We start from the raw sequence: 20,259 nt of genomic DNA on the forward strand, positions 1-20,259 counted from the left end.
AAAAATCTAATCTTTACGCACAAATGTCCACACTGAGTATCTGAATCTAGACTCAGAAGTTAGATTTGAAAACTTGACTCGGAAACTACATTCGGAAAATTAGATTCGGAAAGAATGCTAGACTCTGAAAGTAGGAAACTAGGAGGACACCGTGACATGACCGCTTGAGTGCAAAAAGCAATATGGAAACTGCATGGAAATTCATACAAGAAACAAACCAGTCAGAACAGCAAATACAAAACTCTATATGACAAAGGTGATAAATAGATAAGAATAATAATCATGGCAAATTCATGACCATAGCAACTCCACTGAAACTGATATCACAACAAATGTAGCCCAAATTCTAAAAAAAAAAGAAAAAAAATTCTTATGCATTGCTTGTCAATACCAAACGGGAGCATTTAACCAACAAGTATGTTTGAAGATATTTGCAAGTATGTTTCAATGTATTTAAAATTTTCCTGAGTTAGTGTAATTTTGCGCGGTCTTGAATGCATAATCATCATGTTGTTTTTTTTTTGTTTTTTTTTTGACACATGCTGCCAAAAGGCAAAGTGCACTCTTGGCTGGTCTGCTCTGAAGCACAAGCCCCGCTCACTAGGTTTAACACATGATTGCAGCATTTGGCTTGGATCACCCCCACCATCCTTTTATACCCCCCCCCCCCCCCCCCAAAACAAAACAAAAAACACTGTATGACTGTCACCGAAAATGACTTCCTGTGGCTCTGTTAAATCTTAACAACAGTCAACCATGATGAGACACAGAGGCCAACGGAGGATGTTGGAGGACACCGATTGGTTACTCAGTTATTTTGAAGTGTGTGTATGCATTACTCATCACTTCGAAACATCCTATGTGTGTTATCCCTTTACATAAAGTGAAAAGAAAAAATAATGCTCGACTGATGCTTAAATTTCTTTCCACGTGAACCTTAGTTCAGTATAGCCACTTTTTTTTATTACTGTATTATTGTCCGTGAAGCATTTTATTTATTTTTTTTCGAGTCTCAATTACAACGTAATATAACACAATTTCATTTTTACCTTCATGAAAGCAAACTCTTTTTGGTTATGGGTATTTCATCAGTTAGCTTTTAAGTAACACTTTGACTTGAATTCTTAAGAGCTAGACCACAGAGTTCTATTAATTTTGTGAGTGGTAGAAGATAATGGATTTTACACATAAGCCAGGTTCAAGCTAACTATTTACTACATAAGCTATACTTTTGTATGCTAGCTGTCAGAGTTATCAGTCAGAGAGACTATAGACAAAGAACACAAACTGAGTCAGCATGTTGTTTATAAGAGCAGAAAAGTTTGTGAATCTGGAAATTGCCTTCAGGAAGTTTACTTATCCCCCCCAATTAGTCAGGACCTTTCTTTGTTGACCTTTGGGGCAGCAAAGCTGCTCCTTACAATCAACACCAACATCAACCTTTTACCACCTCCTGAGCAAATGTGATAATTGATAATACATGTTTAACCCTTGTCAGTCATTTTGATCAGTTTTGGGACATTTTCTTCCACATTTTTCTCGCGGTATTTTAGCCAAGGGATAGCACACTCCTGTTAGTGTGATAACTAAGTGGCCGCGCCATGTTAAACTTGGCACATGTTGTCACCATCTGGGTGACATTTTTTAGCTCCCTAGTGTCTTCTTCTTATTTCTTTTCACGCCACTGATGAAAAGATCAAAAGATTGGACAAAACATTGCACAATGGGTAAATGAGATAACTTGTATATATTTGCATCGCTGTCAAGCTATAATTTCAGAAACTAACACTTGCTTTACTGTTAGTATATCATCGAAAGGCACCATATTCGTCTGTGAAAATTGGTTGGGGAGAAGTGAGAGGGATTGACCGGAACAAACCAGTTTTGATGCAGGGGTGTGGTATTGCTGTCACTTTGTTGTTCATATATTATGTTTCTGCAAAATATTGTATTTTATACTCAAAAGTGACTCTTTTGATCTTGTCAGATTTCATTCAAGTTTGCAATTGTCCTTAAAACATTCCTAAGAACAAGGACATTTACAAACCTGACGAATCCCTGAGGTGAATACGCAGTTGCTGCCTTTTTCAAAACTCGCAAATGTTCTCTCTAGCTTGTTCAAAAAAGACACACATCAAAATTAAAAAAACTAGCTGATCAGTCATTTCAAATTCAAATTCAGTCTGCTAGGTTAGGGACAGACTTTTCAAAAATAGATGGTTACGGTGGGGCTAACATTAGCAGCTAATTTACATCATCGTTATTGTCTTTAAGCTACTGTTTAACATGAGTTTTTGTATGCTTCATTTTGATAAACATTGACCAGAACCATTTATAGACTATTATTAATAGCAATTGTACAGTGAAAATTTGTGTTATTTTAGCTTGTCATAATTGCTAGTTGCGACAGGGATCTCACTGACAAGTTTTTGAAATATTGGTGAATCCACTGTGGAAAGTGGCAGCAATAATTTTTACGTACAAAATACTTTGCCACAGGTCTCCTACCCTCTTGGGTTGAAGAACGAGAACATGATCATTTTGCCTGCTTTGTTTTATCCCCACCCTCAATACACTGCATTATTTTTTTGCTAACTTCCCGTTACTATGGCACCGCTCTAATTTATTTGTCAAATTACTGGTGCTATTTGGTCTCTGCAAACAAGGCGCTTTTTAATTTATTTTCTTTTTTACGTCCTGCTTAGAAATATTTGCACCATAATACTCATATTTAATAAGAAATGAAATTGCCAATGTGTCATGTTATTTAAATTCATATATTCAACTGTGGAAAGTGGAAAAATACCATGATCTAGGCGCTTTAAATACAAAGAGTGCTGTGATTGAATTTAGCGGTACTTGAGCACTTTACAAAATGGGCTAGAAACACTTGCGAATGCAAAGAATTGAATGCTCCCATGAATTAAAAATTCATGATAAATGTTTTCCTCAAAAATTATTTTGCGTCTCGGCCCAGCTTTAACAGATGCTACAGTTATTATGTCACTGTGTAATCACACCTGTTTAACAGTTACATCAGAAGTGTCTGGGCAAGGTCTGACTCTGCTGTCATGCTTGGCTGCAACATAAATACATTACACATTAAGACAGCCACTGACCCGCAGACACATCTTGCCAATAAGATAATTTTTTTGCTTGAGGAGCCAGTTTGGCCCACCTGCACTCGTGTTGCGCAATAACATAAAAATAATGAATCTCTAATCAACACAAGCACACATTTAAATGTTCAATTGGCTTAGAACTGATTGTGCAATGTCCTCATCTTGTAGCAGTTCTCATCTTGTAACCTAATACATTTCCAAAGTACTCGACAAAAGATGAGTTTCATAGAAAAAAATAATAAGCTTCACATACAAACAACAACGTTCACATGAACCTGCAAAAACAAACATTGACATAAAGTGATGTTACGCCAGCAGTTGCCATGCCAGCGCAAACGCTGCATCCTTGAGTTCTACTGTTAGTGTGACTCACTGTACTCATATGTCTCCAGAAAACTGAATACACACATCATCATGTTTTATTCCATTTTTTACATAGAATTTTTTAAAAATCTGTCATTTTCACATGTGTTTTTCCAAAGACTTTCTGACATGAAAAGAAATTATTTGAATCATACACCCAAACTGATTAACAGAACAGATTAATTTCAAATGACTACATCAACAACAAACCCATTAAAAAAGGGTTCAACTTTTTTATTTGTGTTCATTGAGAAACTCCACCTACAGATAGTGTTTACGTGAACCTGCACAACTCAAGGATATGATGCCTGGCCAGCAGTTGCCATGCCAACACAAACACAACATCCTTGTCTTCGAGTAATACTGTGACATACTGCAATTGCACGTGCGCTGAATGGACACGCGGGTCCTTCAGCTTTCATTCCATTTGGACATGGAATTAAGTTCTGCAATTTTTTTTTCAAGCGTTGCCGTTTTCTGACTCTAAAACGCAACATACCATTTGAATTATACGCTGAAATGACACGTATTCTTAATAGTTTCAAGAGATTTTTAAAAAAAAAAAGATTATATGATTAGTAATTAATAGACCGTATTACCCTTTTTTAATATACCACCTAAAGATTTCTCAGAACATTTTTTAACCTTTTTTTTTGATGCATTGTATTATTCTGACAGAACAAAAGATTTACATACAACAAGATAAGATCCAGAGCCACTTTCAAGTGACGGCTGTAGTCTCTAGTATTGTCATGCATACAGGGGTGGCGCCCCTGCTAACATATCGAACCCAAAAGGTAAACAGAGCTGCATTGATGTCTGCTAGATGTCAGATTAGCACAACTGTTTCATCAGAAATTGGAAACCCTTGCATTTTTATGGAGGATTGAAAAATAATTTTAAAAAACCAATATAAAAAAAGATCAAACATTCCATTTGACTACGCATTTTAATTTTTGTGTTACAAATGAGATACTATATACTATATGTTTATGCTTTTTTTTTTTCAAATTTCATGGGTGAAGTTTCAAGTGGTTTTATATTGCCTGCAGAAAACAACCTCACGGTCAGAAACACATTCTTTCAAGGATCAGGAAAGATTTCATGTTGCTGTTCAACCCCCAACATTGTACTCCGACATTTTTTACATGTTCCTGCATTCAGAGGATCACAGCATGTTTTATTCAAAGACATGCAAATAAGAGCAATAAGGAGAACTGTTATTCATGTTAATCTTATTACAAATGCAAAAGGGAGTCAGGCACATAGTGTTACTGATTAGCAGGGCACCCAGTTGTGGGTACGAGGCACCATCTCCTTGCTGTACACGTGCACATACACCCCTCACACACGCATAGCCTGCAGGCTTATTGCTGATAGCAAGGAGAGGCTTGCGCGTCACAGTGGACACTGTGGTGTTCTCATCTGAGGAGATAATAGACAAACCACACAGCTGTCAATGTCACCTCAGAATAAAAACAGAAGCAATCTATCATTGTTTATATTAGGTGGAATCTGCATTCAGTCATATAAATCCAACACAAACAATTTTGAAATAGTTACATGAATAAATGACTGACGTTTTGACCGAACTATCAATTTTTCCGAAATTCCTGAATGCCCACCACCTTCTTATCCTCTTCCTCTTGCTTCTTCACCGCCATGTTTTGCCCCAGCCTCCTTTAATTCTCACTTTGCTCACTCTTCCTGCGCCCTCCAATTTACTTCACACAGAGAGCTTACAAGTGGCCTATTTATAATGCTCAGTCTAATAGTAAGGTGAAGTAAAATATCTAAAACTGTTTTCAGTGACCAGACAGATGGCAGAACAGTCTAAATACTAGAGCCATAAATGTGTGCAGTCTTCTAGGTATGTGTTAATAATTTGGAATAATTATGTGTAAAACAGTGACTTATGTTCACACTTTGCATAGCGCATATCACAAATGTGGGCTCACATGTTTTTTAAGGTTCTGGCTTATTAATACTTGTGGGTGAGGTGGAGTTTATCACATATGGACATGCCATAAAGCATACAGACACAAAAATGTGGGGAAAAACATAATTTTGTGTTGAGTTTTTGCTCAAATTATGTTTGTGTGCTTTGTAGTTGAATTCTTTAAACATACTGATTGCTCCGTGGAAAATGTGCACATATATATATCTATATCTTCTTGTATAGCCTAAAATTGACTTTTAAATCAGTGGGCACGTTTTTCTACATCTATTTACAGGACGAAGCTTTTTTTTTAAGTTTTTTTTTCTAAACAAGTAACCTACTTGTATCCTCAAAAAGTAGGGGGTATGACGTTGATGGTTGGCTCAATTTGTTGCGTAAACACCAATAAGGGGTTTTGTCTTAGAAGAACAGAATCTCATAATAATGAACCAATTTTGCACGTGCAAGTTTTTTTTACGGATAACTGTTCATGTTGACCCGGACAACAAATTAAATAAAGACAAGAATGCAAGTGATATTTTTTTGTTTTTTATTATTATTATAGTCAGTTTTCTTTTGCAAAAAGTGACAGTCACAATAAATATACAGTACGTAAAAATAGTGCTGATTACAAAGAAGCGTTCAAGTGTCGTAATTACAAAACAAAAAATGTAAACAACATGACAGTCCACTGCAGTTCAGTGTCTGATGACGTCAACAACTTTTTTTTTTTTTAACTCATGACGCGTACAAACATACGGTGATGAAAAGTCACACGGTTTGACAGAACAAGCGAACATTCTTTGAATCTGTCGTGGGTTGTATTTTTTGGCAGTTATTCGGAACCGCTCAGTAACCACGGTGACAGTTCTGAGTCGCCGTCTCCACGTGCGCGCGCACAAGCCGGCGCGAAAAAGCCCAAAACGTGGCAGCTTTTCCTTTTTATTTTTTTTTCCTCTCTTCAAATATATTCTCACATCAAGTCCTTTTAGCTGATAACGCATCTTTCTTTATCTTTGGCTTGTCCTCCACCGACCGCTTTCTCTTTAATGTACATGAGATCGCTGTGCACGCTGGGTCTACGCGCGTACGGCGTGACCATGCCGTACGCCTCCCCAATGTCCTTCATCTTCTTGTTCTTCACGGACTTTCTGTGAAGCATATCGGAATATTGCACCGACACCTTCCTGTGCAGGTCGGGGCTCATCTCGTGGGGGAGCTTGGCCAGGGTGAACAACGTCTGGAACATCCGGTCCACGTTCTCGTTGCGCTTGGCGGAGATTTCGAAGTAGGCGCACTTGTTCTCGTCCCCGTCCACCAGTTGCTCGATCTCGGCGCGCTGCACCTCGCGGTAGAACTCGCGGTCGCCCTTGTTGCCGCAGATCACCAGAGGCACGTCGAGGTTCTCTTTCATTTTGTTTTTCAGGCACGACTTGGTCTCGTAGATTTGACGCTTGAGGCGCTGCACCTCGTGGAAGGAGTCTCTGTTGTCCAGGCTGAAGACAAGGATGAACACATCGCCTGCGAGGGAAAAGAGGATTAAGTTCGCTGTTTTGCACACTTTTGCACCACAGTAATGACAAATAATACACAAGAGTGCGTGCGTAAAAATGACGCGCAAAGTACCTGTCAGGATGGAGAGTCTCCGCATGGCCGGGAACGGATGGTTTCCAGACGTATCCAGGATGTCCAACTGGTAAACGTCCCCCTTGATGCTGTAAAGTTTCCGGTGAAAGTCCTCTATCGTCGGCGTGTATTGCTCGTCGAACCTCCCGGTGAGGAAGCGGGACACGATGGCTGTTTTCCCGACTTTCGTGGAGCCCAGAATCACCATCCTGTAGCAGTTCTTTGCCGGGATGTCAAAGTCGCTCTCCGAGGGGGACATTTTTTTAATCATGGTGTTCTCCCGCGCCGTGAGATGAGCGTCTTCCGCTGAGCAAGAGGAGACTTTGGTGTGCTTTCTCAAGGCTCGTATGATTTTCTGTCTATCGGGATGAGGGCTGGAGCTGTATTTAAGCTTGCGAATCGACCCCTCCTCCTGTGGACGTCACGGCTCGGTGACAGGATGGTCCGTAGAGCGCAGTAAAACGAGGAGCAAACTCCCACTGGTGCGTCAGTCTTCCAGTTCCCTAAAAGTCACTGGAATAAAGTTTTCTGAATATGAGAGACTGGGATGACCTACTGAAGTGGACAGAGGAACCTTTCATAACTGCAGCAGTTACAATTCATTATTTACTTGAAGTCATATAAAGCAGAAATAAATTAATTAATTTCGAAAGACTGTGTAGCAACAGATAAAGCACCGTGTTGTTAAAAAAAGAGCAATGTTATGTTATGCCACTGCAACACTATGCACAATTTTAACATAACCAACATTCAAATAAGGTCAATAATAAACAAAATGAATGTTTACCAACAAACACTCCCTAATAAATATGTAAATGCACATGTACTAAAACCTTAAGTTAAATATAACTGAACTGTATTTAGCAGTTATTTTGTATACCAAAGGGGGGAGCACACATAACACTGGTAAATGCTTTTAAATCCAGGTTAAAAACGACGTTGACATTTATTTTGTTTGTAAAAGTACTTTTAATTATGTAGTATATTGTGTTACTTTGTGCATATAATATGCGCAGTATAAACTTCCTTGGCTTGTCTTGGCGACGGTAGTTTTCCTTCTCTAGTACCATACACTTGTCCTACCATAGTCAGGGAATGAAAATTGAGACCAAATAATTGAAATGGATTGTCCAATCACCTAAACAACAAGTGCTGACGTTTTTGGAGCTACCACAAATATTTTTGTTTTTTGGTTTTGTTTTGTTTGAATAAAGCCGTCACAAATTAACACCTTTGTGAATCTTGATCTGTGCACTTGTGCGGTTGAATTGTGTCTCAATACTTTTGTCGAGCAGGCGAATGAACGCGTGTGTGTTTGACTCTCCGACAGTGGTTGCAGTTATCAGAATATCCAGATAGGGGCGCTAAAAGCACAACGTTAACAAGATGTGCGCAGCTGTTGCACATCTCAAGAATTGGTGGCTCACGTCAGTTCTACAGTTTTCGATTTAGAATGTTTACTTTTGAAAACGAATCATTTCTATTTGCAGTGCATAGTGTGGGTCATGTAACGGTTTCTTTGTTGCCATTCGCATTGCAAAAAACAGCATAGATTTGACCTATTTACATGATGTATTTTTCTATTGTAGGTTTCCATTTGTCATATTATTCAGACACAAACAGTCTGTCTGTTCTGGCCTTTTATTACGTTTCAAAAATATTCATCTAAAAGCTAAAGTTTGGTTCATGCGCATGTTATAATTTCATGCTTAAAAAGCTGCAGCATAGGATATCGAGAGGTCTATTTAATAAAGTGCTTCTCACTTATATTTTGCCAGCCCCACCAGCAAAGAGAAATCTTTGCGCCCACCCACTCAACACGCTGACTGTAAATAAGATTATTATCTATAATAATTGTGAAAGTATGCCTAAACCTGTATCCTTTTTTTTAACTTTAACAAAAGAAAAATAAAAAGCAATATTAATCAATTTGCAGCAACTGGTAAATAATTTTTACAGAGTTTATAGGGGTTAGATTTTAGTCTTAAACAGAAAAAAATAACCAAGTGCATCTACGGAAAGAAAAAAAGATGCAATTACACTTCATATGACAAAAACAAAGCCTTTTCCCTGGGGTCATGTCAGTAATATAACCACATTTAACCTCTCTTATGCCACTCATAATGTGACGTGATATGTAACTTCATTTACATAATTTGAGGGACAAGGCCATTAAACTTTGAGTCATTCGGTGAAATCAGTTTCAGGGGCTGTTTTTATTTGCTATTTTTCTTTAAACAAGGATACATGCACTTGCATAAATTGACATGTTTTAAAAAAATCATCAACAGAGCTATTTAAAACAATGTAGCTTAAGTATATTAGTAAATACCTACTAACTTACACATTATATGCAATGTGCACCCTTTACTGTCAGCGGGTGACATTGTTACATAACTTTGATTGCTTGGGGGCCACAAAGCAAGTGATCCAATACTAATACAATCACGGGAATTTTTGATTGTCAAGTCCATTCATACAATGTTATCATATTTAAAAATATGAAAAAAGAGGGTTGTTTTTTTGCTGGGGATTGAATGACTATATGAATACTCATCTGTGTATATAATACATGATTTTTAATCATTTATGAAGAAGGTGGAGGACTAGCTTAGTTTTTCTTCTTCCTACTCCTTTTGAACATGTAAATCGTACGTCTAAATGGCTTAGTGAAATTGTGTTTATACATTCAATTAAAAAAAAAAAAGTGTCAACCAATAGAAACACATCTCCCAGAAAGTTTGGAATCACACTCTTCACTCTTAATATGTAGACTTTATTTGATCTTTGAAGTTTTGAATACTCACAACTAACCTTTCATGTTTTTGATTCATGAATGGACAAAAATGTCCTGATGTTCAGTTTTCTCTGGTAGTTAAAGAGTCCTCTTTATTATTCTGTTCACATTTAGTCAAGAAAAGATGAATACGACCTCAAATAATCACAGAAGAGTAGCCTCAAATAGATGTGGAACGGGAGCTTTGAAAGTCCATCAGCAGGTTGGAACAAAGATACAAGAAACCATACAGTGCAAACTGCCGCAGTATAAATATGCATATCATACTGAATATATACAAAACATTAAAAAACAAACAAACATGTAATCTGATATATTCAGTTAGCCTTTAGCTATTAAGTTTTGAATATCTGCCAATGCTCAGATAGACTATACATTATAATTTTGAGCTAACTATAGCTTTGAGTGAGATGTAAGACAGGAATATAGTCAAAAAAGAAAATGAATTTAATGTCAAAGCAGGACAAAGACTTCACTTGGGGATGTGACAACTGATAGTGACCGTGACAGCAAACACAGTCAACTCACAGACAGATAGAAAGAAACCGGCATACTAAAGATAAGATAAGATAAGTGATGAGACAATGAAGAGCACCTGGACGAGACTCGAGTGGCTGAAGAAAACTATTGGACAGCATGAACCAAGAAAATGACTGTATTTTTGGAATATAAGCCGCAACTTTTTTCTAATTATTTGAGCCCTGCGGCTTATAGCCCAATGCGGCTTATGTGCAGTTTTTATTTACTGTGTTTATTTTTTTGCTAGTCGCTAGGACGCAGTCCACTTGTAAAACAAATGTGTGTAGCTATCTGTTATTTGGTGAAAAAAATAGCTTTAAAAATGTAGTATTAAAAAGATAAAACATAAAACTTTAGAATCATAAAAATATTTAAAATTTTTAATTGAGCCTGGTACACCCTTTTTTAATTTTATATCTTGGATAACAAGTTTGTGACATGTAAGCAGGCAATTAAATAAAAGCTATAAAACTTCCATATATCATCCCATATATATCCTGCGTAAATATCTGATGTTATGACAAAAATATTTTTTTCACTCAATTTTTTTCTGCTGTGGATTATAAACTGGTACGGTTTATAGTCCGGAAAATATTGTGTATATTTTTTATGAATAACCCAAATTATTTCACAGAGCCCCTGCAATCTGGCCACGGACCCCGTGTATCCCACTTTGAGAACCATCGGCCTAGGGCGTACCATTCTGTAAAAAATATTTTACATCTTTCAACGAAAGTTGAAAACCACTACACTCACAAATAAAAAACATACACCATCACAAGTTCGATATAATTGAAATACAGACTACTGATAAATAGGCTCATGTCTGCTCAAACATGAAAAAAAAAACAAATATTAACTATACTGAAAGCATAGACAATCAAGTGAGAATTTCAGCAAGAATGACTTAGTTGGGCTGGATTGACCAGCCTTTGTCTTTGTTCTAAAAAACCCGACGACGCTCAAGGCTGCAGTACAGTGCTGGTGATGTCATGAGAAGTCATAAGTTTCCCTGCCAGGATGCCAACTCTTTAAAGATTGCAGATAAGCATCTGATCATAAGTATGCACTCGTCATTAGTAAGATGAATCTTACATTTGTTACGATAAAGCCCAATAACAGTCACAAACTAAAAGCCAGTAGACAAAGTTTATAGCACTGAAAAACCCTGTCTACACTGTCATCGTTTGCATAGGAATATAACTTTGTTATGATACATACGTGCTATGATGGCGTTTTTGTATTGATGTAAAAAAGGCTGAACACTTCAGATAACCTAAAGACACCATTTAAATATGGTGACCTATTATCTGTTCAACTTAATTGAAAATGGAATCTGTTGGTGGTAGCTCAAGTGTACAAAATGATATTTTTGTATTAAGCAAATAACATAAGTCAGTATATTAGTATGAGTATTAGTGCCACGGGGAAGATTTACCTGCACATCTGCCATTGTTTTCGCCAAAGTTCAGGAAACACAGAGGCGTATTTCTCAAGTAGTTCTGTGCATGTACTATAAATACATCAAACACAAACAATGTATGCACTTGTCCACCCCCCCCCCCCCACACACACACACACATCAATTAAAATAGTCACTGAGACACAAAAAAAGATATAATACATACATTTTCCTAAAATACCCAATGGCCATCACGCCCCTGCAATGATGTCATCAAAAAGTCATTTTTTTACTTTGCTTCTTCCTTCACCTTCTTGCCCTCATGTTGCTTCCTTGCTTCCTCACCACCATATTTTATTTTTGAAAACACACCTCTAATTCTCACTCTGCTCACTCTTCCTGCTTCCTCCATTTTACACCACACTGACAGCTCACCTCTAGCTTATTTATGGTGCTCAGGCTAATTGTGCTTTGTGGCCAGACAGTGGCAGAACGGTGTAAATAATAGCCATAAATGTATAGGTTTGCAAAGTCGGTGTTGATCATTTAGATCATTTAGAAATTGTGCTACATTTAAGTATTCAGAAATTGTGAAGTTCCCAAGTAACCCCAAATAAAGATCATCTGTTCTCGTTGGCATTTCGTGATGCTTGTGGTCATAATGTTTTACGCAGTACAAATCATTGTCCCAAGAATGCTTCCACAGCAATAATGGCATGACATTGTTCCAAGATGACGATCAGGAGAAGGGTACAAACAAAATTTCAAGTCATTAAATACAACACCAACTCAATTAAATCACTCAATCTTGATCACGAGAAGGAAATGAGATTTGTAATACTTGCAGGTCAGGGCATGCGTATATTGTGACCGAGTGGACATGGTGACCTTTGTCAAGCACTGATAGCACTCATTCCCTTGCTCACCATACTTGAAAAGGGCTTGCCCTGCCCTGCAAATCTCCAACTCTCAAGTTCTGCTTGAATAATAAGCATATTGTCCTGGAAGATCAATGTTCAGTGCCTCGAGAAAGTTTTCACACACTTTTTCCCATTTGTGAATTTACGATCAAGGACTAACATATTTTCATTAGATTTTATGTAATAAGGCAGGAAAAAAGTAGCACACAATTGTGAACTCAAACTAAAGCCCTCAAAGCCTTTCTTCGTTCTTTCTGCCATGGGCTTCGTTCTGAGGCCGCCTGCTCATAAAAGTACGGTATAGTCAATACAGGTTGTTGATAGAACAACAGATTCATTATATGTCCCATGACCATTCCACCTGAGTGATTCTTTATTTTTAGGTCGAGACCTCGGGTCTTACAAGTTAGTTTCAGCCTTGACTTTGATGACCAATATAAAAAAAGTTTGTCAGCGCACAATGAATACGCTCATTGTATATGGATAGACAACATGCATAACAGGGGCTTATGGCATGTTCAGAATGGGAGTTCACATGAAAAAAAAACAAGTAAATCTGCACATCCATATGAGAGCATTTATTTACTGTACGTACAAATGCTGGGAAATGCTGGAAATTCTAATAGAATGCAAGTATGAGATTTTTTTCTTTTTCAAATTGGAGCATTTAGTGCATAAATTAACTCTCAAAGTCATTCAAGTACCTCGGTGGTAAAATCTTTCTTGCTCGAGATGCCCATTTATTAGTGTACACGTCAAGAAAAAAAAAAGTCAGGCCTTCGGTAATGATTGCATGAAGGTAAAACACGCCGGAAATGTGGTGAGAAGCACAACTTCAAAATAAACTTTCGTTTGCCAAATAATATTTGGACAAAAATGCATTGATACGCTTTTGATTTGAAGTTGTTACTGGCAGCGTGTAGCAGCAACTCTTTCTTCGAACTCCCGATACAAACAACACAATGTTCTTGCAAAGTGAATTAATGTTTGCCAGTGATTCAGGATCAATTATAGCTGCATCTAGCATAAATTACCTGCTAGCAGCGCTTAAGTCCTCCATATAGGCAGGTACCATGAACAGTAGTTTAACCATCCTGGACTGAAATTTCAGTCCACACTTCACAGGTGTCAAAAGTCATTCTCAGAAATGTATATACAGTGCTATATTTACTTATGAACGCCTCTTGTTATGAAAAATCTAGCTTACGAAACGCCTCGGCAGAAAACTACTGTCTCCAGTAACGAGAAAATTTGACATGAAGTAATACAGTATCACAACCGGTGATGTCTACCGTATTTGTTACAGTTTGCGATTCATTTTTATCATTTATTGATATGGCTTGCCCACAAATGAGACAATAGTTTTTTGCATTGATGTTTGTCTGGTCTTCCACTTTTCATCTTTATTCATTTCATCCACACTAACCACCAACAATTTACACCGTGGAACTAACAAACATAAAATTGTCATTAGCTACGGCTAACATTGTACATCTTCACATAACACATGTAACATACCACTCTGGGCTGTCACATCTGACATTAAAGTTGTTAGTACGTCATTCGCACTTTGGCAATGACATCACACAGCAAGCATGTCGCATGACGCCAAACTAAACTTAAGAAAACTTACATGCTCAAAATGATCCAAAATACAAATATGATTGCTCCTTTGGTCTTGTAAATAATTCCTGGATCACTGGAAATGTATATTAAAAATGTTTAAATTAAACAAACTAAAAAGGTGCCTCTGCACTCATCCCCAACACACCAGCACCATCTAAAGTTAAACAAGTGAACTGCATTCAAATACTCAGCTGCTGCAATTAATATAATTATTTTAAAGGGTTTAGGAGTGTGTTTTTTTTCCTACATAGTATATTTTAATGATCCCCTAATGTAATTCTAATATGTATGTTACCTTTTTTATGCATTTTTATAGTATAAAAAGTCAGTTAAAAGATTTAGTAATTTTTGGGGGTTTGGAACGGATTAGGCTATTTACATGTAAAAATAGTCTCTACCTAAAGATTTACGTTATGAAATTACTTCTGGAATGAATTGATTTTGTAAGTAGAAGTACGACTGTACAACAAAAATTAGGTTACTTGTTCATACTAACGGACAATATTCTTTCACAGCTACTTCACAGACTAATTCTCTAGATTCAAATATAAAAATTGACTGTATGGCAGACAATATACCAATGACTATATGAAACAATTTTGGTTTGTCAGTTTTTTGTTTACTATACACTTGTGCATTTTGCTGAATCAATGGCAAACTTGATTTCATCACATATAAACAAGAGACACCAGTCATTTCAGTTCACTTTTTACGTAAACATGTCCAATCACAATCATTATAAACATCTCCACCTCAAGTGTAAAAAAATATGTTCAAGTGTGTCTACTTATCTCATACAACAAATAAGCTTCTTCTTCTTAGTGTCTTGCAGGCACAGTAAATACTGTAATGCATAAAAGATGAGCTTTAATGCAGTAGAAATGTGGCCAAAAATAAAAACCATAAATGGAACTGATAATTGATTAGATTTTTTTAAGCTTGGCCTTACGTAAACAAAAATGTTGAAGCAAACCCTCCAATACTATTTTCTTAGTCTCTATGAACAAATTATCTTTACAAAACTCACTAAAAATGTGTAAAAAAAAAAAAAAAAACAACAACTCAAATCTCAGCAACTTAGGTTTTTTTTCTTTCTTTTATTTAAGTGTTTCTGTGATTTCTTCTAGGCTCCTTTTTAACATGCAATTGTAAGTTTTAATTGTTTGAAGAGCTCTAACAAAAACACCATATGTTTAGCTAATGTTTTGACACAATAAGCTAGATCTATGACTTGAAAATTAATAACAACAAACCTTTATGCACCTGTTATTGTATAGAACCCAGACAATTTTTCACTGTAAATGTCTTAATAATTAATAATCTCCTCTCACAGTCCACTGAATCAGAAGAGAATCCTCCAACAATGACAGGATGCGATTATTCACGTTTTCGAGTCCTCTGCTGATAGATGCGCTCCGTGAAAGGTCTGCAAATACAGGAGAACAAACATATTGTGGCTCAATAAATCAAAGATCTGAACAGCGTACCACACTGTACCAGGATCCTGCAAATCTTCCATGAACCGTGAATTTACTGTATGTGTGTACAATATGACACGGGGTGTTATAAAATAGCTTCTATGACACAGCGGAGCAGTCTGATTTGAAAAGGTGGAAGATATGAGATCTTTGATCGTGGGACTGAGGATTATGAGCATCACATGGTGTGCTGCCAAAAACCTTTATCAACAATACAAGCGGTACACTGGCAGTGACGTGTGGAGGGAGTTGTTTGTAATGAGTTATGATGTGCTTTAAAGGGGAAGTCAACCTAAAAACATTCTTTAGAATTAAGTGTTCTATATGCGGTAGATTAAACACAGCATTCTGACAAATATGCTTTATCTATCCTGGAGGGCAGCCATTTTGCCATTCGTTGTCAACTGACAATTACATCACAATTATTCAGGGTTTAGGTAACGATCCAATCACGGTTTAGCATGCAAATGCAACCTAACCAAACTCTGAAAACAGGTGCGCTGCGATTACTTGATACAAACGCTGCACCATTATGTCCAGAATAATAATCACGATTATTTTGGTCAGTATTTAAATCACAATTATTGATCACGATTATTCATCGTGTTTGGTCAAACATGTCTATTTATTGCACTTTTTTTTTAAACAAGCGGTATATAAACAAGGCTTCAAAGTTTGATACTTAAAAGTAAAAATAATAAACTCAAATACATAAAGTAAATGATCATTCAAACAAATTGACCCAAGACATGGCAAAAACTTGGCACACAGGGCAATACAGCTAACTTACTTGCTGAGTGCAAACCAATGAAAATTACTACTACTTAGAACCAAGCACATACTACAACAACAGGCCGATAACAACACCTACAACAGCATTAACATTTTTGCAAGAAAAAAAACTGTACAAAAGTACCAGAATAACTTGAATTGAATGGACTTAGCAGTCAAAATGTCATTTCAAACTGAATTTATTCAAATATTTTGCCAATCGGATTTTTCAAAATGGGTCTCAATTGACAGCAAGCACAGTATATTAAGCGGTAAGAAAAGCAGAGGCTTTTGTCATGGAAACATGTGGGAAACATTGCCATCTAAAGGCTTTAAGGTGGAATTGAAACCTGAAATATGTGGAGCGCACTACCAAAGCCAACTTCAGTGTTGTCATTGCGTCGCACTCGCTGTTGCCTCTGCTGGATGATTTGCTCGCTTGCTATTTCTTAAGCCTAATGAAGTCTTAACCTTGTGTTTGCCCCCTGGTGGTAGGATGACTGAAAGTGCTTGATTTGACATGTACAGTGCTGGCTTTTAAAATGTTAATATCGCCGAGGATCACTTTAATTACTCGTGGCAGCCAACACCGTGATCACAATTAAAATTTGATTAATTGTGCAGCCCTACTTGATACCTAAGCCTTGAGTCGGCAGCAAGTAGGAAAATGGCCGCCCCCCCTATGCTAGAAAAAAAAATTGTAGATTTTGTCAAGTTTATTTGTATAGCCCTGAATTACGACAATCTCAAAGGGATTCACAGGTGAAAAAGAACTCATACAGCGCATCAAAAATACACAACAGGATCTCCAGGACAAAGCGCCCAGAAGAGGAAGGGAAAAACTCAAAAACCACATCTGAGGAAAATGAGAAACCTTCAGAAGGGACTGCAGGTGAGAGGAGCCCCCCTCCAGGCTCAACAAGTTCCACTAGATGCTGAGTGCTAAAAATACCCATTGTGCTACATTAAAGGGACAGTGTGTAAGATTTAGACCGATTTTTTGTTAAAAAGGAATACATTAAATGATTGTAAATTTCAAAAACATGCAAATAAATATGTTCTTAATGACCAACGGTATGTTTTAAATATAATGGTGGGTCTAGTTAATCATGAAATGATATTACATGGGAGGTGGCAAATCTAAATCTTACACACTATCAGACACAGTAAGTGTCTGATGCCTTGACGGCAGGCGATCAAGTAAGATCCTCCTCCCAGTCTGGCCTTGTGAGTTCATCCTGACAAAACCCGCATTGGTCGATCAGCGCAAGGCCCTATGGCGACGTTCAAATCATCTTTCACCATCTAACCCCCTCTTCCAAACCAAGAGAATGGGGCAGAAAGTAGAAAAAAGAAGCTGCAGTCAGACAGACACATTTACTAAATGCTTGTGTTTTTAGTCAGGATTTTAAAATTTCTACCCAGGTGGCTGCGCAAACTTCCACTGGTAGGGCCGTGTAAAATTTTAAAAAGTAATTAACGACACCTTAAAATCCCATTTCAGGTGTACTGGAAGCCGATGCAGAGTGGCTTGTATTGGGGTAATATGGTTGCTGCTTAATTCATGCTCCACAAACGCAATATCATTCAGAATATCATTTACAATAGTGGTGGTACATGGAACGTAGTACAGGAAAAAAAAAAATGTTGGGTTGACTTTCTAATAAAATGGCTTTGAGCAGGTCATAGATTTTTGTGATTGTAGTTTAAAACAAAGAGCTTCTATGCTGACTTGTTCATGTCAGTGTCTCCTACTGATCTAAAAACTAACAATGTGTGTTTGTTTTTTGTTTTTTTTGCAAAGACATGAGTTCAAGGTACACAAATATCGACATTCAGAGAGAATTTGAGCATTTCGAGACAAAGTCAACAAAGGCCCCATTATCAAATTTCTACAAAAGAATATCCTAACTGATTACACTGTTCTTTAGTTATTTTTTCTTCCTGATATGCTCAGAAAACAGCTGACCAATGCAAACCTGTTCACTATTTGATTGTAAATCCATATGTAAGGAAATGAAAGTCGAGAACTGATTCCCAGTAATTAGATTACGCCGAATTGTTTGTTTGCTTGCCAAATGATTCTGCTTATGGATTCCTTTTAGAAACAAAAGAACTTTGACCAGGTCATAGCTGTTTGCGAGTCCTCCTTGAGGGACACTTTACTTATTTCACCATTTGTTGCAGTGAAAAGTTAATATTTGGTCTATGATTATGTGATCATTTCTATATTTACATTTCATGTCTAAAAAATATATTTAAACACTCACTTTGTAACTTGCTGTCAACTGAAAATAACATCACCGTTGCTTAGATGTTAACTAACAGCCAATCCCAACTCAACTTGAGAAAGTCATCACTCACCCGAGGGGTGTAAAACAAAACAACAAAAAAGAGATGAGGCCCTTGTTCAACTGTAAACACACAAAAGAAACAGGTAACGCTTACTTTATCAGTGCATTCCCCATTTACGAATCCAATCTCAATATTGATCCATATATAAGGTGCACCTGATTATAAGACGCTATTGGGTGAATGGATACAACAATGATTTTACACACTGTACCTACTGTACCTGTTTAATAATTTGTCCTTGCTAAGAGTCATTGTCTCAATGCACCAATACTCTTGTGACAGTCCTCATTCTATTTGTTGGTTGACATTAAATATTTCTGTGAAATGAAGTGACGTCAAGCCTCGCCAAGCTATAAGCGTAGGAGATAAATATTTTTTCTGGAATAGACAATCATAGCAGATATGTGTTTGTTTAGTGACAGTGGCTGGTACAAAGAACAGAACTATGGTTTGCTTTAAAGCACGTGTTAAATTGCTAAGGAATGACACTGTCATTCATTGCATCTGACCAAGGCAAGACAATCAAGCTTTGCTAAGGGAACCGGAATTTTCAAATTATTCCCCGACAAATAGAGGCCACCCTGAATAAGATGGCTGCTTCTGGAGTCACGTTGTAGCCTAAATACGCTTTCTTGGAAGAAAATGGTAGTCAAGGTCAAAGTCGTGGTAAGAAATGTCCCATACATAAAGATGAGGTCTATTGAGTTCATAGTATTTGACAAATTATATTCTTTAACACTGCAAACGGTACCAAAAAAAAAAACCCAGATGCATACCAGTTTTCCACACCATTCCATTGAGGAACTAACTGAATGCCTAAAGTGCAGAACTTGGTAACTAGACTAGCATTGACATCATACTATGATTCTTTTGTGATGACCTAAACTGTACCACTGAAATATGCAATCTGAAATATTTGGACTGCATTCAAGTCTGAGAACCTCAAAGTAGTTGAGCATATTCCAAACAAAAAAACATGACTGACGACCATGAACAGCTAAGATTCAAATTGTTTGTTTGTTCAAAAAAAGCCTTCACATTTTTTTTAACTTTAATCAAATGCGTCATTGTGCAAACAGGCTACAACCATATTTGGATTTGGAAACCACAGCAAGTTTGATAATGAAGTATATTATAATGTATAGTGATATAGTGATACATGGTAACATAGAAAATACCAGAATTTGACCCTAAAATTAAGGGTGCCTACACAGGTGTGTCCTATATTTGGGGAATTACAATACGTAATCTTGGCAGCAATATACCCCTGGCACCATCACAGATGCTGTATTTTGGACATGAGTCAGATGGGAATTTGTATAGTTGTTATTGTCTTTGGTG

General features: G+C 37.1%; 2 protein-coding genes across 5 annotated transcripts in view; both read right to left on the reverse strand.

Moving 5' to 3' along the window:
- Positions 1-5,960: 5,960 nt before the first annotated feature.
- Positions 5,961-7,421, reverse strand: rasd1 (RAS, dexamethasone-induced 1). The gene is made up of 2 exons (XM_088439170.1): positions 7,051-7,421; positions 5,961-6,945 (listed from the first exon to the last, which is right to left on the reverse strand). Exons 1-2 carry the CDS (start codon positions 7,319-7,321, stop codon positions 6,413-6,415), a joined length of 804 nt encoding a protein of 267 aa, XP_088295296.1. The 5' UTR covers positions 7,322-7,421; the 3' UTR covers positions 5,961-6,412.
- Positions 7,422-13,251: 5,830 nt separating this feature from the next.
- Positions 13,252-20,259, reverse strand: part of pemt (phosphatidylethanolamine N-methyltransferase) — a 52,054-nt gene continuing 45,046 nt past the window's right edge. For all 4 annotated transcript variants that reach the window (XM_088439762.1, XM_088439758.1, XM_088439760.1 and 1 more), the window contains one exon: positions 13,252-15,740. In XM_088439762.1, the coding sequence (XP_088295888.1) occupies positions 15,692-15,740 (49 nt within the window). In that variant the 3' untranslated portion in view covers positions 13,252-15,691. The remainder of the gene's footprint in view (positions 15,741-20,259) is intronic.

Source organism: Hippichthys cyanospilos, chromosome 17 (genome assembly GCF_059441005.1).
Source record: "Hippichthys cyanospilos isolate Australia breed blue-spotted pipefish chromosome 17, RoL_Hcya_1.0, whole genome shotgun sequence".
NCBI classification, from domain to species: Eukaryota; Metazoa; Chordata; class Actinopteri; order Syngnathiformes; family Syngnathidae; genus Hippichthys; species Hippichthys cyanospilos.